Source organism: Penaeus monodon, chromosome 5 (genome assembly GCF_015228065.2).
Source record: "Penaeus monodon isolate SGIC_2016 chromosome 5, NSTDA_Pmon_1, whole genome shotgun sequence".
NCBI classification, from domain to species: domain Eukaryota; kingdom Metazoa; phylum Arthropoda; class Malacostraca; order Decapoda; family Penaeidae; genus Penaeus; species Penaeus monodon.
The window spans coordinates 9,187,114-9,204,613 of NC_051390.1; the positions used below are offsets into that span (position 1 = coordinate 9,187,114).

General features: G+C 37.3%; 1 protein-coding gene across 3 annotated transcripts in view; it reads right to left on the minus strand.

Annotated features, from left to right (window-relative positions):
- Positions 1 to 17,500, minus strand: part of LOC119572954 (probable phospholipid-transporting ATPase VA) — a 112,835-nt gene that overhangs the window by 3,231 nt on the left and 92,104 nt on the right. For all 3 annotated transcript variants that reach the window (XM_037919910.1, XM_037919911.1, XM_037919912.1), the window contains exons 6-23: positions 12,037 to 12,238; positions 10,445 to 10,637; positions 10,183 to 10,331; positions 9,910 to 10,056; positions 9,269 to 9,380; positions 8,914 to 9,071; positions 8,574 to 8,795; positions 7,897 to 8,461; positions 7,588 to 7,704; positions 7,064 to 7,324; positions 6,798 to 6,955; positions 6,002 to 6,240; positions 5,354 to 5,540; positions 4,861 to 5,031; positions 4,345 to 4,626; positions 2,050 to 2,154; positions 1,659 to 1,846; positions 1,090 to 1,224 (exon numbers count right to left, since the gene is read on the minus strand). In XM_037919910.1, coding sequence (XP_037775838.1) covers positions 1,090 to 1,224; positions 1,659 to 1,846; positions 2,050 to 2,154; positions 4,345 to 4,626; positions 4,861 to 5,031; positions 5,354 to 5,540; positions 6,002 to 6,240; positions 6,798 to 6,955; positions 7,064 to 7,324; positions 7,588 to 7,704; positions 7,897 to 8,461; positions 8,574 to 8,795; positions 8,914 to 9,071; positions 9,269 to 9,380; positions 9,910 to 10,056; positions 10,183 to 10,331; positions 10,445 to 10,637; positions 12,037 to 12,238 — 3,591 coding nt within the window. The remainder of the gene's footprint in view (positions 1 to 1,089; positions 1,225 to 1,658; positions 1,847 to 2,049; positions 2,155 to 4,344; positions 4,627 to 4,860; positions 5,032 to 5,353; positions 5,541 to 6,001; positions 6,241 to 6,797; positions 6,956 to 7,063; positions 7,325 to 7,587; positions 7,705 to 7,896; positions 8,462 to 8,573; positions 8,796 to 8,913; positions 9,072 to 9,268; positions 9,381 to 9,909; positions 10,057 to 10,182; positions 10,332 to 10,444; positions 10,638 to 12,036; positions 12,239 to 17,500) is intronic.

The window sequence follows — 17,500 nt, forward strand, 5'->3', positions numbered from 1 at the left end:
ACCAAGCAATTTCTATTAAGTCTAACAGGCAATTTACTAAGCAAGTTGCTTTGTTTTTGGTAAATAAAAAAAAATGTTACATCTTAAACATGTATAGCAACATTTCCTGTCTTGAATTTGAAAGCTACATTTATTTGCAAATGAACAGAATAGTGTATGATGGATATTGCCAAACTCATCCCACATACAATATCCATACCAGGAAAAGAAAGATAAAAAACACTTTCAAGAGAGTGAAAAGAAAATTTTCCACTAGCCATAAAGCCACTTGTAGGGAGAGAGTAATTACTAATCACAGGGATATCTACATTACAGATATTCCTTACTACTTATCTATTTTGCAAAATTATCAAATCATCCCAACGAACAAATATTCTACTTTTTTATCCTTATTCTTATCCCTCCCATCACAACATACCTAATATCAAAACCTTTTGAGCAACTGGATTATGAAACAACTATGTCAGGAATGTTACTTGTATTCCTTGAATGAGCATGTAAAGAAATGCATATACATTTACTTACACATTTTTATTATGACCATGCTCCTATGTCTGTGAGACACAATTACAAAGCTAAAATGAGCTTGTGAACTGCCTTCTTGTCATGATACTATTAGTCTCTTTATTCTATAGATAATATGAAGGTGAAAACTGTGAATCTAGGCTCAGCATTATCTACAACTTTGAAAGTCACTCATGTATTTTAGTGAATCCAGATCTTTTGAAACAGGTTCTCTACATGAAATGAAAACTGAAATTTTAACTGAACTTCTGTTCTACAAGAGGTCTGTCTATTCATCCACTGCTCATTAACTCATACCTTATCTCTCTAACATCCAACTGCTATACATTCTACTTTCATTTGTTTTGATTTCTATCATATGCAGTCATCTTGATAATGCTTGAGCATGCTCATGCAAATTGCTGTGACTTCATGCTGAGAGGTAACTTCTAATGTGCAAAAGATACAAGATTTTGCATCTTCTCAATTTACTACCATAATGAATCAAGAAAGACTTTGTAGATGTATAATAAAAAGGCTAGATGTCTGACAATGATGTAAAACTCATAAAAAGAAAAAAAATACCTGTACACAGAAGATGAAGAGGTAGATCGTGACCATGAGGTCATGTAGTCATGGCGCTTGGACCGTCTGTTCTCTATTAAAACTTGAGTTATGTCGTCAGGATTTAGAGAACAGCTTAGAGAGCGAACAACAAACCTAAAAAATATTGTAACTGTGATTACAATAGGTACAGATATAAAGATTCAAACAAAAGCTTTGGGGATATGAATACAGCATTATATTTAGATCTTTTAGTACTACTGTTCCTCTATGCAACAATTGGAGAAATTAACTTATGAGAATAATAATAATAATAATAATAATAATAATAATAATAATAATAATAATAATAATAATAATAAAATCATTACATTAATAACAATGCTAACAACAAAATAAATGACCATAAAAATAAATGATTATCTAAAAGAATAATTATAATTTATGAAATGGACAACACCATCATTGCATATACATGCAGTACAATAAAAGTGAAAAAAATATTAATCAACACATAAAGAGTACTTGCCAATCAAATGAAAAAATGTTAACAAAATAGCACAAAACCACGAGAGAAACAAAGCACATACCTAGGTAAGATTGCAAGTACTGATGTGAGAATGACTGTCAGCCAATGAATGGGAGACTGCATGGCATGACTCAACTCTCCAAACTGACTAGGTGACCCAAAACACGATACACAAGTCATGGTGTACAGCACACCAAACCCGTAGAAAATAAAGAATGAAACCACTATCCCAAAGACATGGATAATCGTCTGAAAGGGGAAATGTGCTGGAATAAGTCAAGTTGTAACTCCAAAAATATACATTAGTTCATCTAAATATACAAAAGCTAACTACATAACTACTTATATACAACATTTTTATAGAATATTTTAGATACCTAGTTAAGACCAATATAGAAGAAAAAAAATATCTGTCCTAGCACTGAGATATACAATTGTCTAGTCAAACTTACCCATGACTTAGTTTCAATACTAAGGTGTAGCAGCTGTGTCACAAGTGTGGCATGCGTTATTGTCAAGCCAAACTCATACATCCCAGCATCAGAGTCCTCATGGAGCTGCACATGCAAACATTTACTAAGATTATTCTGTCTAAATTAGTACTATAACTTGAAATTAAATAAAAAAGGGAAGAGTATTGCAAGTACAATCTTTATAATACCTTTAATAACTTTCAACATATCTTATAAATCTAAATATGTACATGTATATATCTATATATCTATATTATTGTGTGTGTGTGTGTGTGTGTGTGTGTGTGTGTGTGTGTGTGTGTGTGTGTGTGTGTGTGTGTGTGTGTGTGTGTGTGTGTGTGTGTGTGTGTGTGTGTGTGTGTGTGTGTGTGTGTGTATATACATATACATATACATATACATATACATATATATATATATATACATATACATATATATATACATATACATATATACATACACATATACATATATACATATATATATATACATATATCTTCTTCGTGTTGTACGGTAGTGTTATGTCTGTAGCCTGTCTGTGGTCCAGTGTCTTGAATGTGGTAGTTTTAGTTATGCTCTTAGTTGATCGTGGTTGGGACCAGCACTTACTGGAGTCGGATGGTACCATATATATAATATATACATATACATTATCTATACATATATACATCTATACATATATATAAATATACATATATATTAATATATCATTATATACATATATATATATATATATATATATATATAATACATATATATATATACTATATATATATAATATATATATATCATATATATATATATATATATATATAATATCATATATATAACATATATATATAATATATATATTATATATATATATATATACATATATAATATATATATATATATATATATATATATATATATATATATATATATATATGGGGCCGCGGTGGCCGAATGGTTAGAGCGTCGGACTCAAGACTGTCACGACGGCAATCTGAGTTCAAGGGTTCGAGTCACCGACCGCCGCGTTGTTTCCCTTGGGCAAGGAACTTCACCTCGATTGCCTACCTAGCCACTGGGGGACCAAGTCAGCCCAAGTCAGTGCCGGGTAAATAGAGATGGTGACTCGGAAGGAAAAAAAAAAAAAAAAAAAACACCGGGCGGAAGGTAATGGCAAAACCACCGCTCTAAATTGCCAAGAAAAATCATGGAAGCACATGATCGTCAAGCCCGCGGTGGCCGAATGGTTAGAGCGTCGGACTCAAGACTGTCACGACGGCAATCTGAATTCAAGGGTTCGAGTCACCGACCGCCGCGTTGTTCCCTTGGGCAAGGAACTTCACCTTGATTGCCTACCTAGCCACTGGGTGGCCAAGTCAGCCCAAGTCAGTGCTGGTCCCAAGCCCGGATAAATAGAGAGAATGATTACCTAAAAAGGTACCACCGGCACTCTCCGTGGAAAGGAACTGGGGACCCTACCACGTACTCACTCCAAGAGCATCACAACGTGAAAACTGCAATTGAGTATCATGCTGTGACCACGGCGGCTCAGACATGAACCTACTGTTAAATGAATGATATATAATATATATATATAATATATATATATATATATATATAATAATATTATATATATATATAATATATATATATATATATATTATAATATATATATATATATATATATATATATATATAATATATATATTAATAATATATATATATATAATATATATATATATATATATTATATAAATATATATATAATATTATATATATAATATTCTATTATATATTATATATCAAATATAAATATAAATATATAATAATATATAACATATATTATATATATATCTATTATAAGTAATATAATACATTTATATCTATATATACATATATATTATATATATATTATATAATTTAGTGTATATTGTATATGTATATAAATGTATATGTATATGTTGTATATGTTTGTATAATGTTAGTATATGTTTGTATATGTTGTATATTGTGTATATTGTATATGTTGTTATATGTGTATATTGTATATAGTGTATATATGTATATATGTGTTATATATATGATATATGTATATATGTATATGTATATATATGTATATATATATTATATATATATATATATATATATATATATATATATATATATATATTTTTTTTTTTTTTTTTTTTTTTTTTTTTTTTTTTTTTTTTTTTTATCCAAGAAAATACAAATAAATATCAAATCTCTTCAATCAACGTGAAAAAAATGTTTGTCAATACTTACAACAGCAGCAAAGAAAAACAAAACGATGGCCTGATATATTGCATCGACAATATTGATCCAGAAGGAATGCGACTTGTAGAGTCTGCTCTCACGGCCTTGGGCATACAGCTGGGGTTGGGAAAGCAGCACCTCTGCTGGCGCATCTTGATCATAAATACCAACAATAATAGGAGGGATTGAGGTGAAGAGTAGGTTAAACACCATCAGGTACATCTGGTCAATCATGCTGCTGCCGCTGAAGCCAGTGTACAGCTGGTAGCATAGCAGGATCATTACAAAGGACTGCAAAGAATAAGAGGACCTTACTTAGGGGCATAGTCATCCACTAATAACATTCTTTTTAAGGTAACGTTTCCATGCGGAAAATTGAGTGATATCTTCCATGAGATTCATGATTATCATAACTTTGATAGAAGATCATACCCATTAAATGATATCATGAAACTACTCTTCAGATAAATTAAAAAAAAAGAAAAAGAAAAAAAAAAAAAAAAAAAGAAGAGAAAAAAAACTTACAGCATTTTTATAGAAGAAGTACAAAATAATTCTTGAAAGCCTGTCATAGCACCAATGGCCATGGACTAGTAGTAATTTCTCTAGATGTTTAAATCGGGCAATGGCATAATCCGACGCCATCACTGCTTGCTTTCCTTCAAGGCCAGAGATCCCTACTCCCACATCAGCAGTCTGGTTTACAAAAGATATTAGCTTTTAAAACATTATGACATAATATACATATCATCTCATGACTAACTCCTTATTCTTCACTTTATGATCTAGACTGTTAATCAGTTATTGGCACAAATCTTTGCTTTACTCATCTGCACATTCACAATACTTCTGCTTTCTTACTGATAACTTTATCTATCACAATACTGGTAAGTCTGATTGGGAAGACTATCTAAAATTCTCTATACTTCTCCTGCTCTCAAACCTTTTAGACATTTTTTCTATTATAATTCAAGTCAACAAATAAAGAACTAAAAATATAAAACAAAATTCACTTTACCTGAATCATTGGCACATCATTGGCACCATCACCCACTGCCAAAGTAAGAACCTTAAGACTATCCTTGGCACTTCGAACAATAAGAGATTTCTGTAGAGGTGTTGCTCTACAGCATAATACAGCAGAGCACTTGCCAGCAAGATTAAGGAAAGCCTTCTTCAAATTTGCCCGTCGATCCAGAATAAATCTGTGAACACCAGATACATAGAAACTTGCAAAACCATCATAATATTCTATATCACATTAATTATCATTAATCATAACTTCAAAAATCAATAACAAACTTAAAATTATATTAGTATTACTATTACTACTGTTACTACTACTACTAATATTACTATTACTACAGTCATTACTACAAACACACTACTACTACTACTGCTATGACTGCTACTACTGCTACTACTGCTAATACTATTATTATTACTACCATTATTACTATTCTACAATTAGTAGTACTACTACAACTACTACTGCTATTACTACTGTTACTACTACTGGTACTATTACTATTACCACTACTAATAATAACACTAATACAATAAAAACAAAATAAAGTATGTGAAAATAATAATAATAAAAAAAAAAATAGTAATAATAATCACAATATCAATCACAATACCTATCATGGCACATAAAAATACTCACATAAGTGTTCTTCCATCGACCACTAGACCTCGTTCTTTGGGTGGCCTGGGTTGGTTGCTGTTGTCGTTCTGAAGGTTTGAAAATTCGACAGCATGATCTCTTGATGCACCAATACTACCGTTGGCTGCTGCCTGCAACTGCTGCCGTTGCCAGGCTTCCTCTTGCTGTTCTATTTGTTGTGTGTAGAATTGAATCGTTCTGTCTGCTTGGTCTTTTGTGCGAGCATTCAGCTTCAGAATCTGGAATAAGCAACAGATGTTAACAGAAAATCTTTATGAATATATGTACACCCAAATCTAAAACTAAAATCTACAACTCCATCTTGAGGAATAAATAAATAGACAAATATAATCACAATAATAATAATGATGATGATGATGATAAAAAAAAAAAAAAAAAAAAAAATATATATATATATATATATATATATATATATATATATATATATATATATATATATATATATATATATATATATAAATATATAAAATAATAATAATATAAATAATAATAATAATAATAATAATAATAATAATAATAATAATAACAATAATTAATAATAACAAAATTAACAAAGAAAGAAAGAAAGAAAGAAAAAAAAAAAAAAAAAAAAAAAAAAAAAAAAAAAAAAAAAATATATATAATATATATTATATTATATATATATATATATATATATATATATATATATATATATATATATATATATATATATATATATATATATATATTGTTCTTTCCATGCTGACATGAAATGAATACATTTTACATATTAGGGACAGGTTATGGATCTTACCTCCATATCAGAAGAAAACAGAGCACATGAATAAGCAATATTAACAGCTGTTTCCTGTTTGTCTCCCGTTAGCACCCACACTACAATACCAGCATTTCTCATGGCCTTGATTGTTTCAGGTACACCATCCTGCAACCTATCCTCTATACCAGTGGCACCTGAAATCAAACAATGTACCATCATGACCTACAAACAAGATGATATTACAAAACACAGTAAGTTTCAAGTCTGGAGTACCATCCAAAAATCCACAACCCAAAGCCTACCTATTAAACTTAAATTTCTTTCTATTCTAAGATATGAGTCTTGGAGTTTACGCTCTCTGTTTGAAAGTGCGTTCTCAGCCTCTTTGTGCTTCATGGCCCAGTCCTCATATTCTGCCTCTGTGAGGACTCTCTTGGCCATGCAAAGGACGCGAAGACCTTTCTTAGAGTAGATGTTAAGGTGCTGCTGAGTGCGGAATATTCTCAGCTTGGTCTTATCATCTACTGCTCTACTTAAATTGTCTAGTATGGCAGAATCAGCACCTGAAAAAACACAAAACAGTTTTAAAGTAATAGTCTAATATTTATTTATTTATCTATCTATCTATCTATCTATCTATTTATCTATATTATTCATCTACATCTGTATGTGTATGTACATAATATTTGAATATATGAATATACTTGTATAATACCCTTCCCCTTTTAAATGGATTATGGAAATTAATAAAATGGTGTCACAAACTTTCCACTCTATAAATTACTATAAAAGAATCCTTTTTCAATTTCAAATACATCCTCTTTACCTTTGCAATAGAGAACTTTCTCCTGTGTCTCAGGATCTCGGACAATAATGGACATTCTCTTGCGATTTGAATCAAATGGAAGAATGTGCAAGACTTCATATTCACGAAGCCCATATCCTGTAAAATCCATTTTTAACATATGTAAAATATGTTCTATTGAATATCATATCACCTTTTCATCATATGAGATCTATTACAAACAAAAGCAAAGAAATTATCAGCATAAACACAAACTCAGAAGGAAGTGCAAAAACCAAAATGAAACATAACCATAGAAATAAATGAAACACAATTAAGGTCCCTGCATACCTGGTAAAGACACAAGAATATTGTGCAAGGACCTCCTGAGTAAGCGACACCCATATTTGTACGCAGCATCCACAAGTGCCAGTTCATCTGGACTCTCAGCTTCATAGATGGGCTTGATGTCCATGGGGGAAGGGGTGAGGGAACGTGTCTCCCTCATTATATTAGAATTATATATTTGTGCTGCCTGGATGTTGAGGAGGGAAGGTCTGGTCGGGCTGGTGTTAGCGGAATGGTGGAGGCTGCCAGGCGACTCTTGGACACTTTCGAGGTTGTTAGAGTGGCTGATGGGGTTAAGGGTGATACTGACTGAGGGTGGAGTCTGGCGAGCAGATGGGACGGAGTAACGTGGTGAGGCCTCTGGGGTGAGTGGGGGGGTGCTGCGTGGAGAGGAGGCAATGGGAGACAATGGGCGGGAAAAAGAGAGCAGGCCCCGTAACAGTCGGTTAGGAGCCCAAGATGTCGAACCAATACTACTGGTGGTGGTATTGAAGGAAGTGTTGTCCACCTCACTAATACTGGAATTGTTGGCACTTTCATTTGGCACTATCATACCACTTGCATTCATCTGGAAGAAAGGATGAAAACATTAAAAATAGACATATCATCAAAATTACCCCCTCCAATAACCTCAACTTATATCATCACATCCGCATAAGAGAAATGCTAAAGAAACAGACCTGATCATGATGTGGATACTTTGCTACAATAACAGTATTGCATGCTGCTAGGGTGAAGAAGAAATCAATGATTCTCTGAGAGGGAGAATCTTTTGCCGGAGTGATGGAGGATGGATTCTGTCGACTCCCTGGCTGAGCATAAATCATCGGAAGTTCAACTGAGGCTAAATCTTCCTGCAGCTGATTGTTCAGAGTGAATGTGTCCCGCTGATCAGACTTTTTCTGGGGAATAAAACAGTCCCTTACAATACATCCCAAACATTTTGAAATTCAAAGGAAAACATTTTTCACTCCAAAACCAAATAATCAAAATTAACTCTATATCATCTCAAGCACTTACCTCTTCCCTGCTAACAATAACAGGAGTATGGGGGTAGTCAGTGCCGTTAATTGAGCAACGCTGGAAGACCATGTTGTTTTCTGTCAGTGTTCCGGTCTTATCCGTGAACACATACTCCACTTGGCCCAATTCTTCGGGGATATTCAGTGCCCTGCACTCTGTTTATGGGAGAGATTATATGTAAGAAAAGAAAACAAAAGAAAAGAAAAGAAAAAAAAAGTTCTGAACATGTTTGAACAGGATAAAAATGTGTTACCAATAAATAGCAATCAAGCCTTGTAATCTCCTTTAAAAAAAAGGCAAATCATCATATATTTGAGATAATAAAAAGGTAATGAAAAATATGTTTTCTTACCAATTGTTTTCCCACTTTTCTTGTCTTTGAAGTCTTTGTCATTATGTATATGGTAAACTTGCATCAACTTTATTACTTCAATGGTTACATAAAGTGATATTGGAATGATAACCTGAAATAACAAAAGAAAAAAACAATAAGCATCAGTTCTATAAAACAAAAAATAAAATCTTTAGCACATATATGCCATCACAAAAATCAAAAGGTGCTGTTTACATATATATATATATAAATAGGTAAATATCCAAAAATGTGTACTCTCATGTGAAAATTTAATTCTACCATATAAATTATTAATATTAAAATTATCCAGATTTGTACTAGTATACAAATTACTCTTAACATCATTAGAAAATTAATCTATATGTGAATATCATTGACCTTTTTGAGTACATTAACTTACTGTGCTATTTGTAATTCTTCCCATTTTGGAATTTTGTCAAAATTAAATTGCATAATGGTGTCCACTGACTATTCATTGTCTTTAATAGTGTTGCATATTAGTACAGAATAATTCTTGAAATTAATAAGGCTTTTAGCATTTGACCATGCATTATCATTTTTACAATTCAGTAATGACATAAAATGAAAGGATAAAATAAACTGATTGTAAATAGGATAAGCTTTTATAGCCTACTAACCTGATAAATGATTACAAAAGTCCAGAAACTTATAAATCCAACCCATATCGAGTTGTTTGAAAGTTTCAATTTTGTGCTGGTCGCCGTCAAACTCTCGGGCGGGATGAACGGGACCAACCCTAGCGTGGCGTTCACTTCATAGGAACTCTGTCGGTTAAGACACAAAGATAAAACAAACATACTAAAACCACAATATTTTCTCTTCCACAACATAACAATATAGAGTTCAAAACCCCGTCCAAATGACTCCCTAAATTTGAAATCGGAACATACCTGCCACAGACCCGATCCTGCTGCAGAGACGAGGCACATGACGAACAGGATGACCACACACCAGATGACCTCGATGTTCATCCTGCGCTCAAGCTTAGAACGCTTGTATCTTGTGCCACCGTTATTCAACATGGCTTTTGTTTCACGTCCTGTGAAATGCTATACATTAGAAAGGGTTTCCTACTTAAAAGAAAGACAGAAAGCTGCCTGTTTAAAATATTATATACAAACTGCATCATATAAACTTGACAACCAAACTCACCTGCATAAACAACAATGCCTTCAATAAAATCTGTATTTCGAAGGGCGCAGTCTCTCAGCAAGAGATTGTCTTTGGTGAGGGGCACGCGCTCCCCTGAGGGCAGAGGGATGGTACCAGTGAAGTGGTAGATTTTGGTCGAAGGCGCGCCGATCTCCATCATGTAGTCGAACTTCGACACCTCAAACCTTTCATCCTGAAATCAGATGGGATCTTAATGTCAACAATAGAAAAAAGAGGATCTAGAATAGGTGTCCATCACTAGCATAATGATTCATTTTACTTCTACAAATCTATTTTTACGTCCGATATAAATAAATGAATAAATAAATAGATAAATATATATATATATATATATATATATATATATATATATATATATATATATATATATATATATATATATATATATTCTTTTGGTGCCGAATCACGTGACGTTGGCGACCAAATGATGCCAATACTCTGCTGTGTGCTGCGTGTAAGATGGACGCCGCAGGCATGCCTACATGACCAGTCAAACTGCCGAGGAAAGTGATTCTCTGCCTTCCTCTGTCTCGCTTACCCTCAATCTTCCCAGTTAAGCACAACTTTTCCAATCCTTCTTTCCTCAGACAGTGACCCAAGAAGCACAACTGTCTTTTCCTTATTGTCTTGAGTAGAATTCTCTGTCTGCCTGCTTTCTGTAAAACTGCCTCATTGCTTGTGTGACTCACCCAGGGTATACGCAACATTCTTCTTAGGAACCACATTTCTGTTGCATTTATCTTGCCCAACTTTCACTCCCATAAGTTAAGATCGGTATTACATAACCGTCTAACACCAGTAACTTCGCTGCCATAGGTAGTGTGGTCGCACAAGATGTTCTTCATATCCCAGAAAGTACCCTTTGCTAAGGCAATCCGCTTCCGAGTTTCTTTTTCGCATCTCCCGTCCGTTGTTATTTGACTCCATAGATAGTTAAAACTATTAACTTGCTTTATTTTGTTATTCCCACTCCGGATGGTACAGGTCGGGACTGATTTCTTTTTAGTGATTACCATACCTTCAGTTTTCTTGTGGTTGATTAACAAGCCCGTTTTCTTACTTTCTGCTTCTACCTTGGTGAAAATCTTTCATTTCGGGCTATCAATACCGTATCATCTGCATATCTTAAGTTAGTCATTTTACATCCACGAATAACTATTCTGCTTAGGTCTTCTATTTCTCTCAGGATCAATTCCCCCATAGATATTAAGCAAATCTGGTGAGAACACACAGCCTTGTCTCACACCTTTCTTTATGTTTACAAAATCTACATCATTTCCGATTCGTATTGCTTCACTTTGATTCCAGTACAAGTTCCTGATTACCCCGAGGTCTTTGCCATCTAACTGGATTTCTTCTAAGATTTTAGTTAATTATGTATGTTTACCTATATCGAACGCCTTCGCATAATCTATAAAGCAAACATAAAGGTCCTCCTTATCTCGATTGTCCTCTCTGACAGCATTCTCTTGATAAAAAGAGCGTAGCGTGTGCCAAACTCTTCTACGAACCCACACTGTACCCTTTGAGATTTGCATGCCTTACAAAAACTCACGAAACCCTAAACTCACCATGCCCAGTCCCTTCACAGCCTGCCTCTGCTTCAGGTTGCTCTCTCCGTCCAGATTGGAAGACTCGATGAAACACATCCCATACTCGTCCGAGGAGTTGAGGACAACCATATCAGCCGGGATGGTTTCATTGCAGGACAGATGGATGATGTCACCCACTCTCACGTGTTTCCACTTCGTCTTCACGTATCTCCCTTGGTCTCTGGAAATTGTGAGAGAGATAACTATGATTAGATTTTTAAAACATGATAATAGATTCAAGCTTTTTGATATGACAGATGATGAAATTCGGAAAGAGCAAGGGCAAATAAAAATTAAGTGAAAAACGGTTTTCTGGACGAGTGAAGTGAAAACCCGATCCAATGTGCACCCCCCTAAAAAAAAAATAAAGAATAAAAAATAGAAAATAATAATAATAATAAAAAAAATCGCAGTATCAAGTTCACCAGATTCACTTTCAAAGGAATGGCCCATCAGTTACAGCCAGAGAAGGATGACAATGCGTAACTATGAAAAATCACAGAGATCGCCAATGGGCTACAGGAACAAAGACCCAGTGTGGGGTAACTTTATCAATGAAGTCTTTATAATATCACAAGGAAACTGATCTCCCCTCTGTGATGCATTAATTGTCCAAATCAACATGGCACGACGGAAAAAAAATCCACATGAAAAGGAAATACTACATGCAGTCTCTGATCTTTTACCTCCATCTCCCAATAGTTAAAATAAACACTCTTCGTCTCCTCCACAAACACCAGTACGGCACCCATGGCGTAAATCCTTCGCATTCCTTTCCACTCGTATATACTACCATTTTCGTTCCCCATGATTTTTCTCACCCAATCCTGAAATTCATAAATGAGCTTATAAGAGAGAGAGAGAGGTACATAGATGGTTTATAGCATGACGTGACCCGTTTCGTGAGGTGTATATGCAAATTCACTCTCACTTACGCCTAAAATCACTTGTCTCGATAAAGTCAATACTTACGCTTGGAACCTTCCCTTTCCCTCTCACTCTAGGTTAACCACTCACTTCTCAACAGTTACTAACCGCAAAACACAGCATCCCAAACCAATTCTAAGAAAACCCAAATTCAAATTCAGTGAACTTAAAAACCAGATCAAAGCAATTTCAAAGCACACCGACTTCCAAAGCCAAATCGACTTCATTCAAATCCAATCAAATCAACTCGAAATCAAATCGAAGCAATTTCAGAACATTCAAAGAAACCAAACTCCACACTGACCTCGAGAGAAACAAGGCAAGATTTAGCCCTACGTGGGTATAAAGGGATTCCACTACACCAATATAAACAACAATAAACTTTCTCCATTACTGATTTTCTTTCCTTTCCTCAAATAAATACAACGATAAACTTTCTCCGTTTCGGATTTTCTCTCCTTTTCTCAGCCTACGCTAAACTGAAACCCACAACACGGGGAGGGTTTAAAATGCATATTTATTTGCGCAGAAGGTCAGATATTCCTTTTTTTTAGTTCGTTTGTTAGTTTGTTTGTACTTACTAGTTCGTTTGTTTGTTTGTTCTTTCGGTGGTAAGTAACACCACGAGCTGTAAGCACGCGGAAGGGATATGGGGCCTGGATTTAAGGCCGCATTCGAACAAAAAATATTTATCGCAATAAAAATGGCAAATAAAAATCAGCTTGTCGAAGAATCAATGCCAATCTGAAGCATGCAATGGCAAGAGGCCGGCAAGGGGGAAGGGGGGAGGGGGGGGGGGGCGAACGACTTGACTGAGCACGGAGATTCACTTCTCAATTCATGCATTAACATCAACCTACTTATAAGACACTTGTGTATCACATGTCCAATAAACTCAACCAGCACTTGCATACAAATACACACGAGCATGCGACTATTTAATTGAATAAATGTGTAGAATAATAAATGTATAAATGAATAAACAACTGAACGTGCGCGCACGCACATACATACATACATACATACATACATACAACACACACACACACACACACACACACACACACACACACACACACACACACACACACACACACACACACACACACACACACACACACACACAAAACACACACCCCACACACACGTACACACACACACACACGTACACACACACACACACACACACACACACACACACACACACACACACACACACACACACACACACACACACACACACACACACACACACACACACAAGCACGCAGAAACCTTCCCGCAGGCACCCTGATACACGCAAGCATGCCTCTAAAAATCGACATCCTGTGGCACTGAGGATGGCATTATCTCCTCACCAAGATACTGCTAAATTGTGTAACTAAGATTAGTCGTTCACATACCTGGCACTTTACAGGTGCTTTACAATAATTACACTCAGGTAATTAGTACACATGTGCTAATCACGTGGCCTATTTGGATTGCCAACGTATTAAGAGAGAAAAAATCCAGATACTAATATTTACTTTTTTTTTAATACGAAAATCCATATTGCAAATATTTCCGACTACGTTGACGCCTCCTGGAGGTTAAAACGAGCAAAGAGACACAGAACGAACGTAAGGCACTGCAGATGACTTCACCGACCTGACGAACACCCGACGAAGACCCGACGCAGACCCGACGAAGGTAAATCGATGTCCAGCGTCGGCGGGTCCTGCAACGCCGACCTCGCTCCGGTTTTCTGACACTCGGGCAGAGCGCGAAAAGGAAAATGCTGGTGGCTTCTGGGGTCTGTTTTTTACAACGTTGCATAACTCCAATAGGGGGAGGAAGGGGGAGGGATGCCTTCGTGTCTTTAAACCATGTTCTGTGCCTCGTGCATAACTTACCTTCACTCACTCACTCACTCACGCATTCGCTCAACTGTTAAATCTCTCTTTTTCTTTCTTTCTTTCTCTTCCGCCGCGAGAGCACAGGATTCGCGGCCTCTCAAGGGGACACGAGCCGTGGCATCTGTAACCCCTGACAGCCAATCCTATCTCGAAAAACGTTTGGGTCCTCAGGGGACAAGGCGAGTGAGTCTGCACTTACTGAGGATGAGTACGTCATTTTTCTGCGTGTATGAGAGAGAGAGAGAGAGAGAGAGAGAGAGAGAGAGAGAGAGAGAGAGAGAGAGAGAGAGAGAGAGAGAGAGAGGAGAGAGAGAAGGAGAGAGAGAGAGGAGGAAGAGAGAGGAGAGGAGAGGGAGAGGGAGAGGAGAGAAGGGAGAGAGGAGAGGGGAGAGGAGAGGGAGAGAGGGGAGAGAGGAGAGGGAGAGGGAGAGAGAGAGAGAGAGAGAGAGAGAGAGAGAGAGAGAGAGAGAGGAGAGAGAGAGAGAGAGAGAGAGAGAGAGAGAGAGAGAGAGAATATGTGTGTTTAGCGCATCTGTCTTTGCATGCTTATCTAGCATATGGATCTATATGCATACACTCAACACTCCTGCGCGAAAAAAAGTATTCAAAGCATTCATCTGTTTGTGTACATATCCATGCCTATGGAGAGCAAGACCTCAATAATTCTCAGCCGTCTTTCCGCATCCCTCAGGCCTCCTTCCCGTGCGCTTCTCTCCGCCGCCGGGTCGTCTCGCCCCTTCCTTTGACCTGGCTCTCGCACGCCGTCCCTTTGGGTACGAACGGGCCAGGGGCCTGTGCTTTAAACAAACATATATACAAACTCACATACTGGGGAAACGTGGAGAAAGAGAGGAGGGAGGAGGGAAGGAGGGATGGGAGATAGGTTTGGGGGACGAGGAAAGAAAGAGGAAGAAGGGATATAAGGGGGAGGGAAGGGAAAGGGAAGGGGAATTGGGGAGGGGAGGGAGGGGAGGGAAGGGAAGGGAAGGGAAGGGAAGGAGGGGGAGGGATAGAAGAAGGTGGAGGGTAGGGGAGGGGAAAGGAGAGAAGAGAAGAGAAGAGGAGAGGAGAGAGGAGAGGAGAGAGAGAAGAAGAGAGGAGGAGAGGGAGGGAGGGAGAGGAGAGGAGAGGAGAGAGAGAGAGGAGGAGAGAGGGAGGGAGGGAGGGAGGGAGGGAGGGAGAGAGAGAGAGAGAGAGAGAGAGAGAGAGAGAGAGAGAGAGAGAGAGAGAGAGAGAGAGAGAGAGAGAGAAGAGAGAAGAAGAAGAGAAGAAAGAAAGAAAGAAAGAAAGAAAGAATGAAAGAAAGAAAGAAAGAGAGTGTAGGAAACAGGTCAGTGTGGCGCAGATCGTATGGCTGTGAATATGCGTCACTTCTCACGGCCAGGTGGCATCAAAACACCTGTACACCCTCCCCCCCTTCCCCCAACCTGATCCCCACTGTTGGTACATCGTCTCACGGCTGCCACAGGTGTGAGTGACTAACATACATACAAGTGCACACAGGTGCGGCCCTGGTCCCGCTCCATTTCTCCGCACCGTGGAACATTTCAGCGCACTGGGGATAGGGGGCACCTATTTTCACAGGCGTTGTCGTCTTCCCCTCTAATCTCTTGATCTGTCTCTATATCTCTATCTATCTATCTATTTCTCTCTGTCTCTATATCCGTCTGTCTGTCTGTCTGTCTGTCTTGTCTGTCTGTCTGTCTGTCTCTGTCTGTTGTCTGTCTGTCTGGTCTGTCTGTCTGTCTCTGTCTGTCTGTCTGTCTGTCTGTCTGTCTGTCTGTCTGTCTGTCTGTCTGTCTGCTGTCTGTCTGCCTATCCCTCTGATATTATTCCATCTCCCCTTTGTATACTTTAATATCTTTTTCTCTATTTCCTTCCCTCTTCCCTAAACTCTTTCTATCCTCTTATCCTCATCGTATTTCTGTCTTCCCTTTCCAATCCTCACCTCTTGCCTTCTTCCAGTCCCTTTCTCTCTCCCTTTCTTTCTCCTCATCCCTCTCTTCTTTTCTGCTCTCTCCACCACCTCCTCAGTTTTCCTTTCCGTCCTCTCTCTATCCCTTCCTACCGCATCCCCCTTTCCTCCCTGAGAGAAGAGAGAAAGACAGACGTAAGGAAGAAAAATGAGAAACAAGGAAAACGTGACGCACCACAAACTTTTATTTCCTGAAAAAAATAAAATAATAAATAAATAAATCCCACGTGGTTCTTAATCCTCTCCCCATTCCCCTGCCGAGAACACCTGTCCCTAGTTGTTCCAGAACAGTCGGCGCAATCTGTTTGTCTCTATTAGCGCCGGTGCCAATTAGGAAGCCCTGTCGTCTTGTCCGTCACATGTCACCGTCATGTTTCACCGACCGTCGAGAACTGTTTCACAATTTGACAGTGTTTCGTCACGGCTCTGCTGCACCCCCCCCCCCCCCACACACACACACTCCCACTCCTACTCCCCTTGTCCGTGACGAATGCAAACACACGGCCAGGTTAAGCTACTCACACCCTCCCATCCCTCGACTCATCCTGCCATCTAACCATTCAAACCTCCCATATATCCATTTTCTATCCATATATCCACCTCCCCAAGCTTCCTGCCCAGCCGCCGGGACGTGAAACCTAAATGA